Genomic DNA, 23,730 nt, shown 5'->3' on the forward strand with positions numbered 1-23,730 from the left:
TTACCCTAAGGAAGAACACTATCACCAGGAACCGAGAAGGGGCAAATTCTCACACATCAATGAGTGCTTTCCGATTCACCTCTTTGGGGAAAATTTTTTTAAATGACCATGCATGGCATTGTACCACGCAAATGTCGCCCTCAATATGCGGGGATAAACACCGCTTTGTTCGATGTTCTCGCCAGGATTCGAACGCGTTCAGCGTGATAGGCTACAATGACACGAATTCGATGTCCACATTTAGGGCGAAGTGTCCCCATCCTAAAAAGATATTGGAGATATTGGGCGTAGCGGAGCGGGCCCGGTTCCCCTTACTTGACCTAATTGTCAATGCCATATTTTTATTCATCTGCCCAATACTTTTTATTTGTGTTCCATATTGAAATCAATGTCGAATATGACTGTGTTTTGTTACTTGGACCCAAAATTTAAATACGATATTCGTTTTCTATTTGTTTTTTTTTTTTTTTTTATTTTGGGTGCTTTTTTTTGGGGGGATATGGGGGAGACTCCGCCCTCTTCTGATATCAACAAATTATAGGGCCTGTTCTTCGCTCCTGTCCATATCCACAATCTACCCCCGAATATTCTCAATGTTGTCAAAATTTCATTTCTTTAGGGCAAGCTACTACTATCGAGATTTCGGCCTTGCCATGGGCCTCATCAGCTTGTTATCCCACTAAAATATTAAATGTTTCCTTTTACTCATTAATTTGTGAGCAATGCAATGGTAGAAGCATGCCTTTTGAGAGAAATGTTGGTTCTTGTTAGTCAACCTTTTTTGGTTGCACATTAAGAATAACAAAATAAAATCCAACAGCCAACATCTCTTCAAAAAGTCATTTGACATCAGCAACACACACAAAGCTAAAAAGCATGTAATCTTCTTGTGGTCTAACAATCTGATAGGGCCCTTGGAAAGGCCGAAATCGCGATCGTTGTAGCCTATACATTGAAGTACTCCACATTGTCGAGGCTCATTTGAGGGTTTTTGTTGTTTTGTTTTTCTATTTCAAATGGAAACAAGAACGAAAACACATTGGTCTTAGCTGAAAGTAAAAGTCCAATAACAAATAAAAGAAGTGCAAGAACAAAAAAAAAAAAAATAAATTTCTATAGAAAATTTTGTAAAAATTTTGTTTCTATAGGAAATTGTGATAAATTTTCATTCTATAGGAAATTTCAGAAATTTCGTTTCTAAATGGAAATTTTGCTAAAATCTCTATGGTATAGGAAATTTTGTCAAAATTTTTTTTGGTATAGGAAATTTTGTCAAAATTTTTTTGTTATAGGAAATTTTGCCAAAATTTCTTTGGTACAGGAAATTTTTTTTTTGGTATATAACGCGTCCCATAGTTTTTGGAGTGTGTTGCTATATCTGGCTTCCCTTTTCCGTTTGCAAAGAAAATCTCCGATCATTGAGCTCGTCTCGAAAGAGAAACAAACAAAAATTTGTCGATTTTTGTCTATAGCAAATTTTGTCAATATTTGATATTTAGTTTTGTAAATTTTTTTTTATCTACTCTAACATTTTTCATTTTTGTTCTTTGTATGGTTTAAATGTGATATCGTTTTGTTTATTTACAGATTTTTGTGTTTGCATTCATCGTTGCTTCCGGCTTGGGTGAGTGTTGATAAATTTTTTAAAATAATAATTTTTTGTTATACATTTCACATTTTTGTTGTCTTTTAATTGGATTTATTACATATATTTTGCTACCATGTGAGATGATTTTCTTTTTGAAATGCCATATATATCTTCGTTTGAATACAAAATGTATACATTTTTTGTCTATATGGAAGTTGCATTTTTATGAAATTTTCCTTAAAATTTTTTTAATATTTTGCAGGATTATTATTTCAAACAGCGCTTTCATATTGATAATAATGATAAGTTCCTAAATAGATTAATAAGCCATTAAAATAATAATAATTGTAAATGCCTTTTCATGTTTTGTGGTTATCACCGCATGCTATTAAGAGCTTTGACTTGCCATGTCCGTTTGATTTCATGTCGATGTTCAAACTTAATTTGCTCACACACAGCGAACTCCTTGTGTTTAGTTCAGCTAATGTTGTCCTGCCATGTCCTTTGTAGGGGGTTGCTAATATTGTGGTAATTTGCAATAATTTCTCTACTGTAGGTAGATAATGTAATTAACTGAAATTGAATGTAACTATACTGGCAAACATTCTATAACACATACATTTGCATAGGCAGTTATCGTACAACAATAAGTATGAGTATGTCCTTTAAAATATGTATGTGTGTAATTATCAGTATCTGCTGCTAATTGACGTCTGCTAAAATGGTAAGAGGTTTGTCGGAATTTTCTAAAAGCCTATTTGATTTTAAACTTTTAAATATTTGGAAATTAAATTGTGAACTGTCTAGCCCTATTATAAACTTTCAAATTATGAAGTTTGTATACTTTCGCATTATCTTATCTCTTAGATATTTGTAAACTACAGAAACTTGCATTATAGTAGTTTTGGCTAGATTAACAAGAGGGTGGGTATTTTAATTCACTTTCAGCAACTTTGGCATACACCTTAGGCAGGTATGAGCTGCTTATGACTCTAAAAGTTACCTCAAATGTCTGTAGCAGAAATTCTGTGTTCCTCACATAATAACTAATAATTTTCTGTTGTATGCCCTTAGCTGGAACACAGATATAAACCTGTGGAGTCGAAACAAATCGTCAACTAACGTGTAGCTTTCTGCAGTGTTGCTTTCTGCTACACATGACCATCAATTTGCTTCCTTGGTTCTGAAAGCGGTAATTTTCTTGCATCCAGAAAAAGTCACAGTTTGCTGCGGTTTATAGGCTGGTGGTATCATTGGACCGTACTTCTTTTGAGATGATTGAATCGTAGCGAATAGCGAATAGTAACGTAACTGTGAATAGTGAGCGCAACCGTGAGATGATATACAACTTTTAATTGCCCAAAATGCAAGATCTTGACTTGCATGACATGTGGGTTCAACAAGACGGTGCCACGTGCCACACAGCACGCGTATCAATGGACTTAATGAGAGGCAAGTTCGGTGAACATTTTGAACTTCTTACATATCAATGAGTGTTGTTCAATTCAAGTTTAAGCTTGAATCCTTATAGCGGGCCACAATGCCTAGTACCTTGTAAGCAGCAAGAGGGGATAACCACCGCTGAACATTTTTATATCCACCACCATAGAATATGGGTATACTTATCAAGTCATTCCGTTTGTAACACCTCGAAATATTGATCTAGAACCCCATAAAGTATGTATCTTCTGTATCGTCTCGACATTCTGATTCGATCTAGCCATGTCCGTCCGTCCGTCTGTTAAAATCACGATAGCGGTCGAACGCGTAAAGCTAGCCGATTGAAATTTTGCACAGATACTTAATATTGATGTATGTCATTGGGGATTGCAAATGGGCTATATCGGCTCATATTTGAATATAGCTTACATATAAACCAATCTCCAGATTTGATTTCGTGGGCCCCTGGAATCCTAAATTTTCATCTGATCTCGCTGAAATTTAGCTCATATTATTCTGTCATAACTTCCAACAACTGTGCTAGGTTAGGTTAGGTTTAAGTGGCAGTCTGCCATCAGTCGCACTTATACGTTTTCGTCCATTGTGATACCGGAGGAACAGAAGAAGGAAGATGCCTTCTAGTTCCTACCGTTGAACCATCCAGATCGCTTTAAAAAACCGTATAACTTGCGAATGTTCACATCCGCTAAATCAGGCAGGTTCTCAAAGAAATAAGAACATAAAGTGGAACTCCTTCTGACTGCTAGTGCGAGACACACACAGAGAATGTTTTCTATGGTCTCTTCTTGCTCGATGTCCTCACAGCTTGTGCAAAAGTCGTTGCTGGCAACCTTCAGTGTGTCAGCATGTTTTCTGATTAGACTGTGACAGACACAATGACTGAGACGTCTGTTCTAGCCAATCACAGCAAAGCAGTAGACCTGTTCAAGTCTAGATTAGGCCACATAGTTTTGGAATGCTCACAGTCGCCTATTTGCGACCATCTAACATTCGTTGTCCTTCGGGCCTGGTCCTGAAAACTTAGCTTACATGTCGCTAGAGGCATACCCACAGATTTCAGTATCCGTGGAATGTGTAGGGTAGTTCCTAGTCTCGAAAGCTCGTCCACTTTACAATTTCCTGGGATATCATTGTGTCCCGGCACCCAAAACAGGTAAATTTTGAACTGTTCAGCCATCTCGCTGAGAGATCTGCGACAGTCGAGGGCGGGTTTTTGTGTTCAGAAATACATTCTCCAGCGATTGAATGGCTGCCTGGCTGTCTGAGAAGATATTTATGCCAATCGTCGCTATGACATTATATCTTAGCCATTCCACAACTTCCTTAATTGCTAGGACCTCCGCTTGATACACACTGCAGTGGTCGGGTAACCTTTTCGATATGACCAGTTCGAGATCTTTAAAGTACACCCGAAAGCCCACCTGATCGTTTAGTTTGGAACAATCCGTATAGAAGTCTATGTAACTTCTGTTACCAGGGATATTGTAGTTCCAATCGGTTCTATCAGGAATAGTGGTGCAAAACTTATCAAAGAGTGGCTCAGGTAGGGTATAATACACACTGCCGGGAACGTCGGACATTGTATGAAGGATAACACAGTGTCCGTGGCTGCCACATGACCAATGAGAAAGCTCTCTTCACCTCACGGCAGTGGCCGCTACAATTTGGGTAGCCACAATATTCAGAGGCATAAGATGTAGCATTAAATTTATTGCATAAGGTGAGGTCGTCCTTAGTGCGACTGTGATGCACAAACAAGCCATCCTTTGGATTCGGTTAAGTATTGAGCAGTAGGTGGACTTTTGAACCGCCGTCCACCAGACCACAACACCATATAGCATTATAGGTCTAACAACTGCAGTACATATCCAATGCATGTCACGCGGTCTAAACTGCGCCTCAAATGAATGGTCCATCCACTTAGTCCAATTTTGTCACACTGTTTCCAACATTTCGACCGGTATCTCACGAATAAATGATTCAATTAACTGTATGGACATGAGCCTTAACATAGCCTCACAAAAAATGGTCTTAAGGCGTTAAACCGTACGATTAATGACCGGTTCCGAACGTGAAATAAAAAAGGGTCACCGAACTCGCCTCACAATAAGCCTATTGTTACGCTGTGTGGCATGTGGTACTGTCTTTTTGAAACCACATGTAATGCAAGTCAAGCACTTGCATTTGGGCAAAGTTGGATATCATTCACAGTTAAGTTACGATTCGCATCATTTTTGAAGAAGTACGGTCCAATGATGCCACCAGCCCATAAACCGCACCAAACTGTGACTTGTTCTGGATGCATTGGTAGCTCTTGCAATGCTTCACCCCAAAATTAACAATTCTGCTTATTTACGTACCCATTGAGCCAAAAATGAGTTGGCTCAATGGAGGAGGCGAGCGATGAACTTTCTTAACAGACCACGCATTTTGATAATAATATTCAATAATTTGCAAGCGTTGTTCGTTTGTAAGATGATTCATGATTAAATTATAGACCAAACTGAAGATGTTTGACAGTGAAACAAAACACGAAACGTGTGTGAGCTGTTTAAACCAGTGTTGCCCAAAAGATAATAGCTAAAAAATCACCCTTTAGATATGTTATTTGCAACAATTTAATATCCAATTTTCCCTCTGCCAGACTAGTCAAACTTGTTGACTCTTCTGAATAAATCATCAGCCTATGATAGTCAATGAGTCTAACATAAAATGTTTATTTTCTAATTAAACAATGGTTTCAAGTAATGTTCATTTTAAATCAATCGTAAGAACATTTAAACTTTATAAGAATTTAATATAAAGTTTTGCATTGCTCCAGGGCCATTTTGAGAGATGGCTAAGGAAAGGGTATCATCTCATTAGCATCATATTGCTGGGTAAGTGTTGTGTGTATGTGGGGGGTGTATAACCGCTCATGGCCATTTGTATATGGAATTTGAGTGTGCGTGCGTTAATCTGTGTGTGTTGAAATGCTTTATTATACTACTTCAACATAAATTTATTATAATGAGTCAATAAATCTCAATTAATATCATATGTGTACTTTCGGGCCTGTAAGGCATATTTATTACAATGTTGCTGTTGCTGTTTTTGTTGTTCTCCAAAAGGCTGTTTGCAGTTGCTGTCATTGTTGTTTGCTCTTACTGTTGTTGTTATTATTGCTGCTGCTGCTGATTCTTTCACTGTATATTATTATTGTTGTGGTTTATGTTGTTATTATAATAATTATGTGCAATATGGTCCTTGACACAAACCTACAAACACACACATTCCCCCCGTATAGGCAAACCAATCCCCCCCCCCCATTTTTGACATTTCTAGCACTTGACTATGCAAATAAATGCCCATATGCTAAATGCTTGAATAGATTTTATAATAGTTTAAGTAAAGTCGGAGAGGAAAACAATTTTTGAGAAATAGAAGAGGAAAACTTAAATTTTATCTCCACAGGGAATTTGAGTGAAATTTTGTTTCTATAGGAAATTTTGTCAAAATAATTGTCAACATTTCAATGTTATTGGAAATGTTGTCAAAAATTTATTTAAAAGTTTTTTTTTGCCTGTTAGGGCGAAGGTCATTAACGACTTCCGCTGTTGCTCCATGTGCCCGGGTTTGAATCCCGGTCAGGCTCGGCCCATTTTTGTTCATTTTTGCCTGTTAGGGCGAATATCATTAAGTTTTACAATTTATGTTGGTTTCTCTTTCGAGACAGCGAGAGCTGTTACTGTTATCTAGCGCTCGAAACCAATACAACTTCCAACAGATGCACAGAATCATGTGCATACCATGGGAGTAGTGTAATTGTATAGACAAAAAATCTGCCATTACACTTAAACACATGCATTGGGAAAAGTACAACACTAATACTCGTAGACAGGGTTATCGAACATGTGGCTAATTTGGTATCTATATCATAGAGGAGTTTCCGCAATAAAATCGGTATAAGTACAGCATACCAACGTACGGCCCTTAAATCCTTCACGCCTTATATGGCTGATGAGTAAATTTTACCCAAATTACGAAAGACGTCCCGTAGTGGTTGGTGTGTGTTGCGATCTCTGGCTTTCCTTTTCCATTTGAAAAAAAATCTCCCATCATTGAGCTTGTCTCGAAAGAGAAACAAACAAAATTTTAGTTCATTGGAAAATTTTATCAAAATTTTATTTCATTGGAAATTTTTGTCAAAATTTTATTTCTTTGCAAAATTTTGTCAAAATTTCAGTTTCTTAAGAAATTTTTTCAAAATTTCATTTTTAATAGGAAACTAACTGGACAGGGCCCGCTGTTCAGCGCCCTCTATAACGCTCTTATTCCTTCTACTTGAACCTTATTGCAATGGTGGTTATATAAATTATATAAATAAAATAATATAAATTATATAAATTTTATGATGGGGACGTTCGCCCCGAATGTGGATATTAAATTCGTGTCATAGGTAAGCAAGTCCGCCAATAATGCTAAACGCCTGGGTTCAAATCTTGGCGAGCACATTTCAAAAATGTTAAGTGGTGGTTATGCCCTCCTAATGTTGGATTTGCCATGCATAAATGTGAAAACGTCTTCCCAAAGAGGTGTCGCACTGTTGGGACTCGACTATCAAAAGGAGATCCTTCATCATTGAGATTAACTTGAATCGGACAGCATTCAATGACATGTGAGAAGTTTGTTTGAAGTGTTCATGGGCAAATTTTTGCTCTACTCCCTTATACCTTTCTTTGGCCTCCTATATTGTAGTGGTTAAATATGTCCGGTTTGAGGTGGATTTTGGCAGTGAGGTGGCCACACAAATGGCCTTGGCGCTTACAATAAACATCAGCTTCCTGCTATACTCTCAAATATTTTTTATATGAGCCCAATATTACCATAGTCGGTAAATAAGTCTGTTTTATTTAAGCCCTATATTGTCTCTATATCCATTTGAAGGGGGGTTCTTTTTGGGGGTGGTATCATTCCACACCCAAAAAGAACCCCCGACATTTCGCTCAAATATGGATGTCAAATTTTGTGATCTGCTCGCAAATACCTTTCATTTAAGCCTTTAATTGCACTAGTCGACAAAAATGTGTATTGTTTGAAGGACGTTTTGGGGCTGTGGCTGGCACTCCACCACTTTGCCCTAAAAATAGGTATCAAATTTGTTTTTCACTCCCAAAAACCTTTCATTTGAGCCTCATATTGATATGTTCGGGAAATAAGTGCTTTGGGGCTTACCCACAAACCCTTGGCCCCAATACTGTATTCCTTTTCTACTCTCAAATAGCTTTCATTTGAGTACCACATTCTCATGATGGGTCAAATAACCTATTTGAGGTGTTTTAAAGAGGTTGAGGACCACCTAAATATCCTTATCCCAAATTTGAATCTCATTTTCCTAATCTACTTCCAAATTGCATTCAATTGAATCCGATATAGCCATGGTCGGCTAATGTGCCCATGTAGGGAGCTTTTGGGGGTAGTGAAACCATCCCTTTCATGGATTTTTCTTTTGACATATTCGTAATCTACTCCCGAATACCTTTCATTTCAACCCCATATTGACCTAAACGTCCTATATGTCTGTCTGGGGGAGTTTTGGTGTTGGAGCTGCCCCCTGGATACTTGGACTCAAATTTTAATACCATGTTCGTATACTACTCTCCAATACTTTTCATTTGATATCCATATTGTTCCGAGCGGTCCACTTTTGATTATGGGTGTTTTTGGGGTAAGGGGGAGGGGGAGGGTCCGCCCCCTTCCGATATCAACAAATTATAAAGCCTATTCCTCCTTCCTGGCCAAAAAATTATGTAGCTTATTCCTTCTTCCCGACCCTATTCGTAATCTACTCCCGAATACCTTTCATTTGAGCCCCATATTGACCTAAACGTCCAATATGTCTGTCTGGGGGAGTTCTGGTGTTGGAGCTTCTCCCTGGGTACTTTGACTCAAATTTTAATACCATATTCGTATACTACTCTCCAATACCTTTCATTTGATATCCATATTGTTCCAATCGGTCCACTTTTGATTTTGGGTGTTTTTGGGGTAAGGGGGAGGGTCCGCCCCCTTCCGATATCAACAAATTATAAATCCTATTCCTCTTTCCTGGCCATATGTGTAATCTACCCGCGAATACCTTTCATTTAAATCCCATATTGCAATGATGGTCAAATAAACCTATTTTAGGGGGTTTTGGGGCTGAAGCGGCCCCCTAGTTACTTGGACATGGATTACTTAAAATTTTTAATTCGAAATTCGTGATCTACTCCCGAATACTTTTCATTTAAGTCCCATAATGTCCCGATCGGTCCACTTTTATTTATGGGTCGTACTTTTGGGTAAGGGGGAGGGTCCGCTCCCCTTCCGATATCAAAAAATTATGTAGCCTATTCCTTCTTCCCGACCATATTCGTAATCTACCCGCGAATACCCCTCATTTAAGCCCTATATTGCAATGACGGTCAAATAAACCTATTTTAGGGGGGCTTTGGGACTGGGGTAATTTTTAATATGAAATTCGTGCTCTACTCCTGAATACCATTCATTTGAGTCCCATATTATCCCGATCGGTCTTCATTTATTTTTGGGTCGTACTTTTGGGGTAAGGGGAGGGTCCGCTCCCCTTCCGATATTAAAAAAATTAAATAGCCTATGTTTCTTTCCAAATCAACCTATACAATCTGTAAATCAACCTATACAATCTGTGAACATAGGATGGGGGTCTACTAATCTAGTCATTGCGTTTGTAACACCTCAAAATATTCGTCTAAGACCCCATAAAGTATATATATTCTTGATCCTCTCGACGTTCTGAGTCGATCTAGCCATGTCCGTCCGTCCGTCCGCCTGTCGAGATGACGATAGCGGTCGAACGCAAAGAGCTACCCGCTTGATTGACGTAGGTCGTTGGGGATTGCAAATGGGCCATATCGGTTCAGATTTGGATATAGCTTCCATATAAACCGATCTCCCGATTTGACTTCTTGAGCCCCTGGAAGTTGCAATTTTTGTCCGATTTTGCTCAAATTTGCCACGTAGTGTTGTGTTATGACTTCCAACAACTGTGTTAACTACGGTTCAAATCGGTCTAGAACCTGATATAGCTCCCATATAAACCGATCTCCCGATTTGACTTCTTGAGCCCATGGCAGTCACAATTTTTGTCCGAATTGGCTGAAATTTGGCACGTAGTGTTGTGTTATGACTTCCAACAACTGTGTTAAGTACGGTTAAAATCGATCTAGAACCTGATATAGCTCCGATATAAACCGATCTACCGATTTGACTTCTTGAGCCCCTGGAAGCTGCAATTGTTGTCCGATTTGGCTGAAAATTAGCACGTAGTGTTGTCTTATGACCAACAACGGGGCCAAGTATGGTCTTAATCGGTCAAGAACCTGATATAGCTCCTATATAAACCGATCTCCCGATTTGACTTCTTGAGCCCCTGGAAGTTGCAATTGTTGTCCGATTTGGCTGAAATTTCGTACATAGCATTTTGTTATGACTTCCAACATTGGAGCCAAGTACGTTCCGAATCGGTCTATAACCTGATATAGCTCCCACATAAACCGACCTACCGATTTGAATGCTTGAGCCCCTGGAAGCCGCAATTTTTGTCCGATTTGGCTGAAATTTTGCACATAGTGCTGTGTTATGACTTCCAACAGTCCGAATTGGTCTATAACCTGATATAGCTCCCATATAAAACAATCTCGCGATTTGGCTTCTAGAGCCCTTACAAGCCGCGCTTTTTACTCGATTTTACTAAAATTTTGGTATAGTGTTCTGTTATGGCTCCCAACAACTGCGCCAAGTACGATCCAATTCGGTCTATAACCAGATGGCTCCCCGATCGGACTTAGCACGCTTTTACTTGTTATGTATAAGATATTGTAAACATTTAATTTTTATAGAAATTTTTGTCAAAATTTAATTTTTATAAGACTTTTTGCCAAAATTTGGTTTCTGAAGCAAAATGTTGTCAAAATTAGAGTTGTATCGAAAGGTTTGTCAAAATTCATTTCAAACTTTTGTCAAAATTTTATGTCTATTAAACATTATCAATATTTTGTTTCAACAAATATTTTGTTACAATTTCATTCCCATCAAAATTTCCTTCAATTTCTATGGTCCCTCTTATTTCTCTGGCTAACTATTCATTTGAATATAATCACACCTAATTTGTGCTCTCGCAAGCTCATAAAGCACTTTGTACTTATAGTGTTGTTGTGTGTTGTTGGCCATTGATTCCAGTAATTCCAATAATTCACATATGCCACAAAGTGTAGCATGGACCATAGATTCAAAGCGACCATGAAGTAGGTAGCAAGCCAGCTTTCGAGTTGTGCAACTGCAAATGCTCTTAAATCTATTTCTAATCATGGGCAGATTTTCAATAGAATTCGAATGGATGGCAGTGCATCGTTATGCCAAATCGATCCATCGATCGAAACCAATCTACTGTTACCACTCACAACACATAATTGTTGTTAAGAGTTTCATAATTATTACTATTTATTATTGTGTTGCGTTTGTGTGTGTGTGTGTGAAAGCGGTAAGTTTGTGTTTGCTGGTTGCTGTGTTACGAAGCTTATAAAATGAGCAAAGCAATTAGCAATTAGACTACTTACGTATATTATTGTGTTTTAATGAATTATATACAAATAGTTATATGGTGTTATTAAATTAAATTAAATAATAGGCATACAGATTGTATGACATTTAAATTAACAACTTCAATATGTTGGGGAAATTTAAAATCAGAAACTATGGGTTTTTATGCGTGAATTTAATCAGTATATGATGAAAATGTCACAGAAATAAAACTAAAATTGGTTAGATTCGAGCAGGGCTGGGACTCGACTCCGATATCGTGTCGGAGTCTAAGCGGGAGTCGGAGTATTAAGCCGGAGTCGGAGAGCGGTTCGGAGTCGGGGCTAACGTGCTCATCTCCGAACCAAATTTCCACTCCGGCTCAATAGTCCGACGCCGGCCTCAAAAACTCGACTCCGGTCGACTTCCCAGCCCTGGATTTGAGTAGCAGTCTATTTTCCTAACAAACTCACTTAGACAATTTTAGTCCATTGTGATGCCAGAGTTGCGACAGACCAGGCCTTTAGTGGAAATTGAACCCATGACCCCCCGCACTGGTAAACGGAGCACACTACCTACCAACTCGACTGTTATGATGAATACCACTTTTACACGATGCACAGTGGGATGGAAGAGAAATAAGTTTAAATAAGTATGTCATTTTGGAACGGATAGAGATATCTTCATGAAAAGCGAAAAATAAATGCGCTTTTGACAGCCCGAAAAAATTTTTGTAGGGCCGAGGTGAACAACTTTGAAGGCCCACCAATGGGCCCCTGGGACTTCTAGGGCCCTGAAATTTTGCTTATAAACTGGACACCTCAGCTATAACTATGTAAAATTTTATAAAAATATCCCTATCCGTTCCTTATTTCCGCTTATTTTTGCCCATCCCACTGTGCGATGTGCGAATTTTTCTTTCGAGTTAAGCTTTATGATGGCAGATTTTTCTTAATTTCTTGAAATGGAAAGGAAAGCCAATAGCAACATACACACATGAACTATTGTTGGACACGTTTTGTCGTTTGGTATAAAAAAGAGACTGATCAGGTACGGAGGAGACTGATGAGGTATGGAGGGCTCAAAGTGTTAAGCTTTGTGATCGAACATTTTAAAGATTTTTTGGGGTGGGCCGAGAACCCTGATATATATTTGTCGGCAAATTTTCATTTGAGTAGCATATGTTATTGAAACGAAATGTAAACCTCAAGCGAACTTTTTGTAGGAATTTTTGAGCACTACCCAGCAAATTTTTGGGAAGCGGACCATGTAGAAAATTGGCAGCCCGGAACATTTTTCGAAATGCCGAGGTCACCAACTTTAGCGCCCGGCTAGGAGTCGCCCCGACTACTTAGGGCCATGCATATGATCTCGTTGACACATCAGCTCTAACAATTTAAAATTTTAAAGAGATATCTCTACCCGTTCTCAAACGCTATATTTTTTTTTCTAGTTTTTTTTTTCTTCGATTCTATTCCACTGTGCGACATACGAGTAATGCCTTATAAGTTTCATGCCTTGGCAACACCAAGCGTTGCCCGGCGTAATCTTATATTTCCCTTGGAAAGTTAGACATTTTCTAACAAAACGTTTTGAATACGAACATCGTAATCAAAACGTTTTGTGGGTCTTGGAAGACGAGTCTAATTCAACGAAAGTAGTTCGTGGTTGAAATGCTTCGAAGCAAATGATCAACTGTTTCATCGGCAAAACTAGTCATGTGGCGACAGTTCAGCTTGAACAAAGTAGGACCGTCATTTTTCAGTGGTACATCGCAATTTGATTGGCTGAACTCTTGCATTCTAACAAGTAATGGCGTGCTAAATTCGACCGGGCCGAATCTTGGTAATCCACCAGCATGGATCCCGCTAAAAATTTACACAAAAGTGAGTTTAGTTGAAGGGCATAATTCTATTCTACATACCAAACTTTTGTCAAACCAGCAAAATTAAAGTTTCTAAGAACCGAACAAGGATGATCGACTGATTTGGACCGTATTTGGCACGTTTGTTTGGAAGTCGTAACAGAACACTGCATGCAAAATTTCAGCCAAATCGGACAAAAATTGCGGCTTCCAGGGGCTCAAGAAGTCAAATCGGGAGATCGTTTTATATGGGAGCTATAGGTTATAGACCGATTTGAACCGTATATGACACAGTTGTTGGAAGTCCTAACAAAACACTATATTCCAAATTGTGGCTAAATTGGACAACACTTGCGGCTTCCAGGGGCTCAAGAAGTCAAATCGGGAGATCGTTTTATATGGGAGCTATAGGTTATAGACCGATATGGACCGTACATGACACAGTTGTTTAAAATCACAACAGAACATGATGTGCACAAATTCAACCAGATCGGATGAAAATTACGGCTTACAGGGGCTCAAGAAGTCAAATCAGGAGATCGGTTTATATGGGAGCTATATCCAAATCTGAACCGATATGGCACATTTGCAGTTCCCAACGACCCACAAAAATATTCAGTATCTGTGCAAAATTTCAAGTGGCTAACTCCACGCGTTCGTCCTCTGTTGTGATTTCGACAGACAGACGGACGGACATGGCTAGATAAAATCAGAACGTCGAGACGATCAAGAATATATGTACTTCATGGGGTCTTAGATGAATATTTCCCAGTGTTACAACGTGAATGACTAGATTAGTATACCCCCATCCTGTGGTGTTGGCTATAAAAACGGACAAGAGAAGACGAATCGCTATTCACCATCACAATGCGAGCTGTCAAACATGGCCTCAAAGCAGCGACTTTTCGGCAGGCTAAACATTTAATTGATGGATCATCCGCCCTACAGCCTTGAATCGGCACCCAATAACTACTTCTTAATCCCGCCCATTAAGACATAAACAAACTAAGGGGCGTGGTATGGAAAACAATTAAGCAAGCAGCACGGAATTCTCGACATAAATTTTCTTTTTCAAGGTTACTTTTAAGTATTTAGAGCGCATATCAAGCAGATTACTGGCTTAGGTGTACGTCCATAGTGTCATGGGGCGGATTAATATCCCTCTTTTTAACCTAACCTAAGAAAAAAGGCGTGGACAATGTCATGTAAAAACTTCCCTCCAAAGAGGTTTCGCACTGCAGCATGCCGTTCGGACTCGGCTATAAAAAGGAGGCCCTTAGCATTGAGCTTAAACTTGAATTAGACTGCTCTCATTGATTTGCAAGAAGTTTACCCCTGTTCCTTGGTGGAATGTTCATGGGCAAAATTTGCATTTGCTTTGGCAATTGGTTTGACCTCATGCTGCAACATGCTTTAAAAGACAATAAAACCATTTTTGATGATAAAAATTTTTATTTTCATTATTAGGCCAGAAATTTGTATATAGCTGCTCTCGTATCTCAGGGGTGCATTTTGGACCCCATAAAAACAGACAGACGGACGGACCGACCGACCAACGTACATAGCTAAATCGACTAAAAATGTCAAGACGATCAAGAATATATATACCTTATGGGATCTTAAAAAAATATTTCTAAGAGTTACAAACATAATGACGTAATTAGTATACCCTCATTCTGTGATGAAGGCTATAAAAAGACACGGGACATTTTTATACCCACCACCATAGGATGGGGGTGTACTAATCTAGTCATTCTAGTAGCACCTCGAAATATTCGTCTAAGATCCCATAAAGTACATATATTCTTGATCTTTTGATCTAGATCTGAGTCGATCTAGCCATGTCCGTCCGTCCGTCTGTCGAAATCACGATCGAGGTCGAACGAGTAAAGCCTGCCGCTTGAAATTTTGCACAGATATTTAATATCGGTGTAGGTCGTTGGGGATTGCAAATGGCCCATATCGGTTCAGATTAAGATTTAGTTCCTAAATCTAAATCGATCTCCCAGTTTGACATATTGAGCCCCTGGAAGCCGTAATTTTGGTCAGATTTGGCTGAACTTTTGCATGTGGTGTTCTGTAATGACTTACAACAACAGCGCCAAGTGCGGTCCATATCGGTCAAGAACCTGATGTAGCTCCCATAGAAACCTATTTTCCATTTTGACTTCTTGAGTCTCTGGAAGCCGCAATTTTTGTCCGATTTGGCTCAAATTTGGACCATAGTGTTCTGTTATGACTTCCAACAATTGTGCCAAGTACGGTCCAAATCGGTCTATAACCAGATTTATCAGAATCCATGGTGGTGGGTTCCCAGGATTCGGTCCGGCCGTACTTAGCACCCTTTTACTTGTTTTTGTTTTATTTTACTTGGTTTTGTTTTATTTTAGTTTGTTTTTGTTTTATTTGAGTTTGTTTTTGTTTTATTTGAGTTTGTTTTGGTTTTATTTTAATTTGTTTTTATTTTGTTTTATTTTATTTTATTTTATTTTATTTTATTTTTTTTTATTTTATTTTATTTTGTTTTGTTTTATTTTATTTTTTTTTTAATTTTTTTATTTTATTTTATATTATTTTATTTTATTTTATTTTATTTTAGTTTTATTTTATTTTATTTTATTTTATTTTATTTTATTTTATTTTATTTTATTTTATTTTATTTTATTTTATTTTATTTTATTTTATTTTATTTTATTTTATTTTATTTTATTTTATTTTATTTTATTTTATTTTATTTTATTTTATTTTATTTTATTTTATTTTATTTTACTTTATTTAATTTATTTTATTTTGATTTATTTGGTTTTATTTTATTTCATTTTATATTATTTTCTTTTATCTTATTTTATTTAATTTTATTTTATTTTATTTTATTTTATTTTATTTTATTTTATTTTATTTTATTTTATTTTATTTTATTTTATTTTATTTTATTTTATTTTATTTTATTTTATATTATTTTATTTTATTTTATTTTATATTATATTATTTTAGTTTATTTTATTATAGTTTATTTTATTATAGTTTATTTTATTTCATTTCATTTCATTTCATTTCATTTCATTTTATTTTATTTTATTTTATTTTATTTTATTTTATTTTATTTTATTTTATATTATTTTATTTTATTTTATTTTATTTTATTTTATTTTATTTTATTTTATTTTATTTTATTTTATTTTATTTTATTTTATTTTATTTTATTTTGTTTTATTTTATTTTGTTTTATTTTATTTTATTTTGTGCTATGTAGTATACTGCACATTTACCATTAATTTTGTAGTGCGTTGGTGCGTATACACAACATGGTAGCCAATGGATAGTTCATACGCACCCATGTACAAATATGCCCCTTAGTATTTAATGCACATTAAGCCAATGTACAACAATTATAAACAACACTTTTAGAATTTCTGTATTTACTGCAGATAACAGTGATATTTTTCTGCATTTTTTTAAATAATATGAGAGGGCATGGTTTAATCCCTAAAATTAAGTCTTTTTAAACAGTTTTTTGAAACAAATATGTTCTATATTTTGATGTTCCTTCCTAATGGAGCAATTTATTCCGCATATATTTTTAAGTGTTTGCTTAGTAAAGTGGTTTTTAAAAATACAAGTTTACCACTCACCTGTGTCTCCGTAACATTTAACAGCTTTGCCATTTCCGTTCGTTCACTCGAACTAAGGTACTTTTTAATTTCGAATTGTTTTTCCAATTCGAATATCTGTCTTCCGGTGAATGTGGTGCGGGCTTTCTTTTTGCGTCGAGCATCTGTTGAGCCAGAATCTGAATCATCTTCGGTGGTTTCCATATTAACTGCCGGCGGTGTGGTACTTATGGAGGGTGGTGCCAGACGCTCACGCATCAGACTATCACTGCTGCCCGATGGACTGACATCTGGTGGTAGGGTAACATTTGCCACAGCCGCAAGGGCTGAGGAAAGTTTTTTCTTTTTCATGGCAGCCTTTACAGGACCATGGTGGAGATCTGTAAAAAAAGAGGAAAACAACCAAATGATAAAATGTGTTAAATGGAGGGTAGTAGGTTTGCACGAGGCTTTTTAAGCTTTTGCATTTTCATTTGAAATGTTTTAATTAATATAATGTGTTTATTTTAATTACACGCCAGGCACACACACACACGCACACCCATTCATAGATAATTCAATTTGTTTCATAATTTATTCAACTCGTTTTTGGCTGGTCATTCATTGCAAGTACCATCATCATCATCACCATCACCATCTCTTGCAGCGGGCTTTGTAGCCTGCGTCTCTGTGGTTTATTTGCCCATTTGACTTCTATCGCGGTGTAGAAGTTCTGTGCATTTACAATGCCAGCTCATCAGTGAAGCTGAGGTTCATTAATTAATTGCACATGTTTAATTCACAATATTTATTCGTTTATTGTTTTATTTCCATCATCGCCCACCATTATGGCCTCCCTTATTTTCTGAGGCTTGTTTGTGGAGGGCTACATTTATACTTTTTTATGAGAGCCACTTACTTTATGAATAAAGGGAGTCCATATAATTTCCATTACTTGATCAAGCAAAGCCATTAAATAACCGATGACAGTTAAAAAATATTGAATGTGAATATAAATTCTTTTTGCAATTAAAATAATAAAATAATTCCTGCTTTAATATTTTTATTAGCTTAGAATTTGTTTAAATTTGCACTGACTCTTAATTTCCAACAAATTGTTGTGAAATATTAACATCAACTTGTTCAATATTCGCCTACCCTTCTCCACCACTCCTCAGTTCAATCAAATGTCTCGTCGTCAAACGTTTCCATGGATTTAATTGAATAAATAAATCCAAATTTATTTAAATATTTTCTGCTACAGAATAAAAGCTAAAAACAAAGTGGTCATAAAGCCAAGTGGAACAACAAGTATTGACCACATTTTAGTTTACTGTTTGTTGTTGTTTTTTTTAATTGGCTATGGCGATTAATATTTTCGCTTAGCCTCTTAGGCGCAAATGTTTTGCAATTGCTTCGCAATTTGCTGCTCTTTGTGTTGGATATAGTTGTTGATACTTTTTATTATTATTTTTCATATTTGTTTGTCGTTTTTTTTTTGCTGCTATAACAGTGGCCTTTGTATATTGGCTCAAGATTTATTTGAAATGCAGTTATAACAAAATTTAATATTCAAAAACAAATTGACTTCTAAATATCTATTTAGTATGGTGACAGTTGGCGTCAGTTATCAAGTTTTTAAATGGTAAATTCATTTGAGCTGGTTACAGTTGAGCAATGGGGGTTTCAAGTTTTCGTTTTTAGTATTTTTTCTTTGTTCAACGTAGGAGTTATAATAGAAAAAAATGACTTAAGCAATTAAAAATTAACCAATTAACGCCGGATCGCCGAATACCTTATATGATTTAAATTAAATTTGACATGGGCACTTTATTTTTTTAATAAGAATAAAACATAATTTTCAAAAACTCAAATAGGTAAAAACGCCAAAAGATCTCCGATCATTGAGCTCGTCTCGAAAGAGAAACAAACGAAAATTGTAAAATTAAAATAAACTTGGAAATGAAAATTCGGCAGAGCCCGGCCGGGATTCGAACCTGGATACACGTAGCAACAGCGAAAGCCGTTGCCATTGTCTAGCGTACGAAGCCATCAATACAACTTCTAAAAGATGCACAGAATCATGTGTATGCGATGGGAGTAGAGTAATGTGTAGACAAAAAATGTGCCATTACACAAACACATGCATTGGGAGGGAGCAGCAGACAGGGTTGTCGAGCGTGGGTAATGTGGTATCTATATCAAAGATGTGTTTTCTCAATAAATTTGATATAAGTACAACAACAACCAACGTACGGCCCTCGAAACCTTCACACCTAATATGGCCGATGAGTTATTCTAACCAAATGACGAAACGCGTCCCATAGTGGTTGGTGTTTGTTACGACCTCTGGGTTTCCTTTTCCATTTAGAAAGTAAATCTCCGATCATTGAGCCCATTTCGAAAGAGAAACAGACAGCAAAACGTATTTTGTTCCGGTCCACCACCTCGGATAAATTAACCACACTTTGTCAATTCATAACAGATACATCGAAATGTGGACAACGATATGGAAGTTAAGGGGTCTAACACAACTCACGGATCCAAATTTCAGCGAGGTTGGGCCTTAAAGAAAATTATATGTAAGGGACTAATACGCTTCCGGGAGATCGGTCTATATGGGAGTTTTAGCTCACCACCTTAAATCGGCAAATCGTTCTTTATGAGGTCTATAGGAAGGCATAGTCCGTTATAGCCCATCTTCGAACTTAACCTGCCAATGTTAAATTTGTTATATTGTGCGAAAATATTGTAATTTTTAAAGCTTGTAGCTTGATTTCAACAGACGGATGGACAGACAGACGAACTTAGCTAGATCGTTTTATAATTCTACGATGACTTACAATACGATGGCTGCTACATATATTTCTGGCTAATAACGAACATTAAAATTTTTGTCATCAAAAGATGTTTTATTGCTTTTTATACCCTCCACCATAGGATGGGGGTATACTAATTTCGCCATTCTGACTTTCGAAGGAGTAAAGCTAGACGCTTGATATTTTGCACAAATACTTTTTATTAGTGTAGGTCGTTTGGGACTGTAAATGGACCAAATCGGTCCAAGTTTTGATATAGCTGCCACATAAACCGATCTTGAGCCTTGACTTCTTGACCTCCTAGAGGGCGCAATTATCGTTCGATTTGACTAAAATTTTGCTCGTGGTGTTTTGGTATCACTTCCAACGGTTCAAATCGATACATAACCTGATATAGCTGCCATATAAACCGATCTGGGATCTTGACTTCTTGAGCCTCTGGAGGGCGCAAATATATCAGACTATATCTTGATATAGCCCCCATATAGACCGTACCGCCGATTAAAGGTCTAAGGCCCATAAAAGCCACATATATTATCCGATTTTGATGGAATTTGGGACAGTGTGTTGTATTAGACCACTCAATATTCTTCTTTAATTTGGCCCTGATAGAACCAGATTTGGGTATAGCAGCCATATAGACCGACCTCTCGATTTAAGCTTTTGGGCTCATAAAAAGCACATGTATTGTCCGATGTCGCTGAAATTTGGGACAGTGAGTTGTGTTCGGTCCCTCCACATTTTTGTACAATTTGGCCCAGATCGGTACAGATTTTGATATAGCTGCCATATAGACCGATCTCTCGATTTGAAGTCTTCAACCCATAAAATAAACATTTATTATCCGATTTTGATGAAATTTGGGACAGTGAGCTGTGTAAGGCCCCTCCAAAACATTGTTATTGGATGTTTCAACGCAATTTTCTGCCGACGGCTGACGAATGACGTTTGGCGAATGACTCATCATCCGTTTTGGTCGGTCAAAAAGGCGCTGGTTTGAGCCGATGTGTGAGAGCTGGCATTGTCATGGTGAAAGATGATTCGTCTTCCTTGTTCGTTTTTCCAATCTCTCCCAAGATTTCAGGCAAAAAAATCGCCAGCTGTGATGGTATAATAGAGGTATGTTAATAGTCCTCAAAGGTATTTATCAAAATTTCTTCGCACTAATCGACACGAGCCTTTTTTTCAGCAATTGTCAAATTGTGGAGAATCCAAAGAGAACAAATATTTTTTTACGAAAAAGTGTTCATGCGATATCGAATATGTACTGGTGGAAGAAATGCCCAAAAATGCCTTTATATAACGATTTGTCACATGACGATCTTGCATTAAAAGTTCACACACGGCATCAATATTCTTTGGTACAACGGCCGTTTTTGGACGACTTTCACGAAATTCTACTATGAGAGAGCGTCGGCTACGACTGAATTCATTAGGCCAGTTTTTCACAGTGCTATAAGACGGTTATTCATCGCCATACAAAGATGTAGGTTCATCAATGTACTCATGTGATAATACACGAAAAAGGTGTGCAAAGTGGTCGCACGAAAATGTTCACGAGTTAATTTAATTTAGTAGCAGCCCTCGTATATTTTATATACCTTGCTGGGTTAGAAATCCACTTTTCGATGTGTGGATTGGCTAAATTAATATACCCTCCTTCTTCGGTGGCTTGTACAAAAACGGACCTTGATCAACCAATCTGCACCTGGAATATCCGACCTCTATAAAGAGCAGGTGTATTATATGCACTGGCGGATGTATTGGCAGAGTACAAGATCGCCAAAACCGCCATACAGGATGTGTTATTGATTGGGAGAATTATCACGAAGCTTCCATGACACGAGACATGAGTTTGGCTGTGAATGGTTGCTTGTTCGGAGACTGAAACACCTTGTCTCCAGATTTACACCGGTGAACGAGAGGCTAGCCATAATTTTCACAAAAACCAAACTGCTCTACATTAATATCATATGAGCCCAAGCCTCGGCAAACCAAGAATATATTCTATGAGCGCCTAGAAAAAACCTTAGGCGTCCAATTGACCGGTCTCGAACGTGAAATATAATCTTCACCGAACTAGCCCTTCAAAAAGTCCATTGTTTCGTGTGCTGTGTAGCATATGGCACCGTCTTGTTGAAAGGACATGTCATGAAAGTTAAGCTCTTGCATTTTGAGCACTCACCATTCACAGTAACGTTACGATTCGCATCATCATTGAGGAAGTACGTTCCAATGATGCTGCCAGCCCATAAACAGCAGCAAACTATGACTTTTTCTAGATGCATCGGTAGCTCTTGCAATGCTACCGGCTAATTTTCACTCTAAAATAGACAATTCTGCTTATTTACGTACCTATTGAGCTAAGAATGAGCTTGGTCGCTCAATGGAAGAAGCACGCTTGAACTTTCTTAACAGAGCACGCATTTTGATAATAAAATTCAACAATTTGCAAGCGTTGTTCGTTTGTTAGACGATTCGGGTCTAAATTATAGACCAAACTGAAGATGTTTGACAGTGAAACAAAACACGAAACATTCTGGAGCTGTTTAAACCAGTGTTGCTTAAAAGATAATAGCTAAAAAATCACCCTTTATATATACTTTGTAGGGTCAGAAATGGATTATTTCGATGTGTTGGAAATGGAATGACTAAATAAATACACCCCCTATCCTTTGGTGGTGGGTATAAGAATCTCTCAGAACCATGCAATACCAAAAGAGGTTCCGGACAGACAGATAGCTTGTCGTGCGATCTCTTTAATATCCTGCTGGAGTAGATTATATGAGATGCAAGTGTGAATAGGCATGGCAAACTGCTCGCAAGGGAACTTATGCCACTCGCCTATACCGATGAGGAAGCAATTGTAGAGCCTTTGAAAGTATCGATCGAGAATCAGTTACAGTGGGTCTAGTAAATGTAAATGGAGATGAGACAAAGTGGATGGTATCAGCTCCCTCAACGTCTTGTCACCCGAGAAGATAAAGAAAATGGAGAAAATTAGGAATTACAACTTTGAGGTAGTCAGCAACTTCATCCACCTCACAGCACAGCCGTGATGGAAACGAATGAAACCATTTTTGAAATGATACGAAAGATAATATTGGCTAACAGATGCTAATTTGGATTGAAAAAGCAGCTGAGGACGAAAGTCACCTCCCGATAGACGAAAATCACACTGTACCAGACACTGATACTACTCTTGCTATTGTATGGCTACCAATCATTGGTACTTGCAAGAGCAAATGAGGCAGTACTTGGAGTGTTTAAGAGAAAAATCCTTTGTTAAATATATGGACCAGTCTATGTTAATGGGAAATATAGGCGTCGTAAGAACCACGAGCTTTAGGAGCTTAAAGAATTGTATGAGCTGTATGACGACGATGGCATAGCTAAACGTATCAAAGTACAGCGGAGGCCACCGTAGCGCAGATGTTAGCATGTCCGCCTACGACGCCGAACGCCTGGATTCGAATCCTGGCGAGACCATCAGAAAAATTTTTCAGCGGTGGTTTCCCCCACCTAATGCTGGCAACATTTATCAGGTACTACGCCATGTTAAAACTTCTTTACCAAGTGGTGTCGCTATGCGGCACGCCGTTAGGACTCGGCTATAAAAAAGGAGGCCCCTTATCATTGAGCTTAAAAATGAATCGGACTGCACTCATTGATATGTGAAAAGTTTGCCCCTGTATGTTCATGGGCAAAATTTGTATTTGTATCAAAGTACAGCAGTTGCATTGGCTAGGTCGTGTTGTAAGAATGTGGGCTCCAGCTAAAAAATGTTTTGAAGGCGACCATAAAAAAAATCGCAAAAGGGGAAGACCAAAA

At 37.5% G+C, this 23,730-nt stretch overlaps 1 protein-coding gene across 10 annotated transcripts in view; it reads right to left on the reverse strand.

Moving 5' to 3' along the window:
- LOC106086408 (serine-rich adhesin for platelets) overlaps positions 1–23,730 on the reverse strand; it is a 378,389-nt gene that overhangs the window by 96,303 nt on the left and 258,356 nt on the right. For all 10 annotated transcript variants that reach the window (XM_059364029.1, XM_059364028.1, XM_059364025.1 and 7 more), the window contains one exon: positions 17,123–17,481. In XM_059364029.1, coding sequence (XP_059220012.1) covers positions 17,123–17,481 — 359 coding nt within the window. The remainder of the gene's footprint in view (positions 1–17,122; positions 17,482–23,730) is intronic.

The sequence above is a fragment of the Stomoxys calcitrans genome, chromosome 2 (assembly GCF_963082655.1).
Source record: "Stomoxys calcitrans chromosome 2, idStoCalc2.1, whole genome shotgun sequence".
Lineage (NCBI taxonomy): Eukaryota > Metazoa > Arthropoda > Insecta > Diptera > Muscidae > Stomoxys > Stomoxys calcitrans.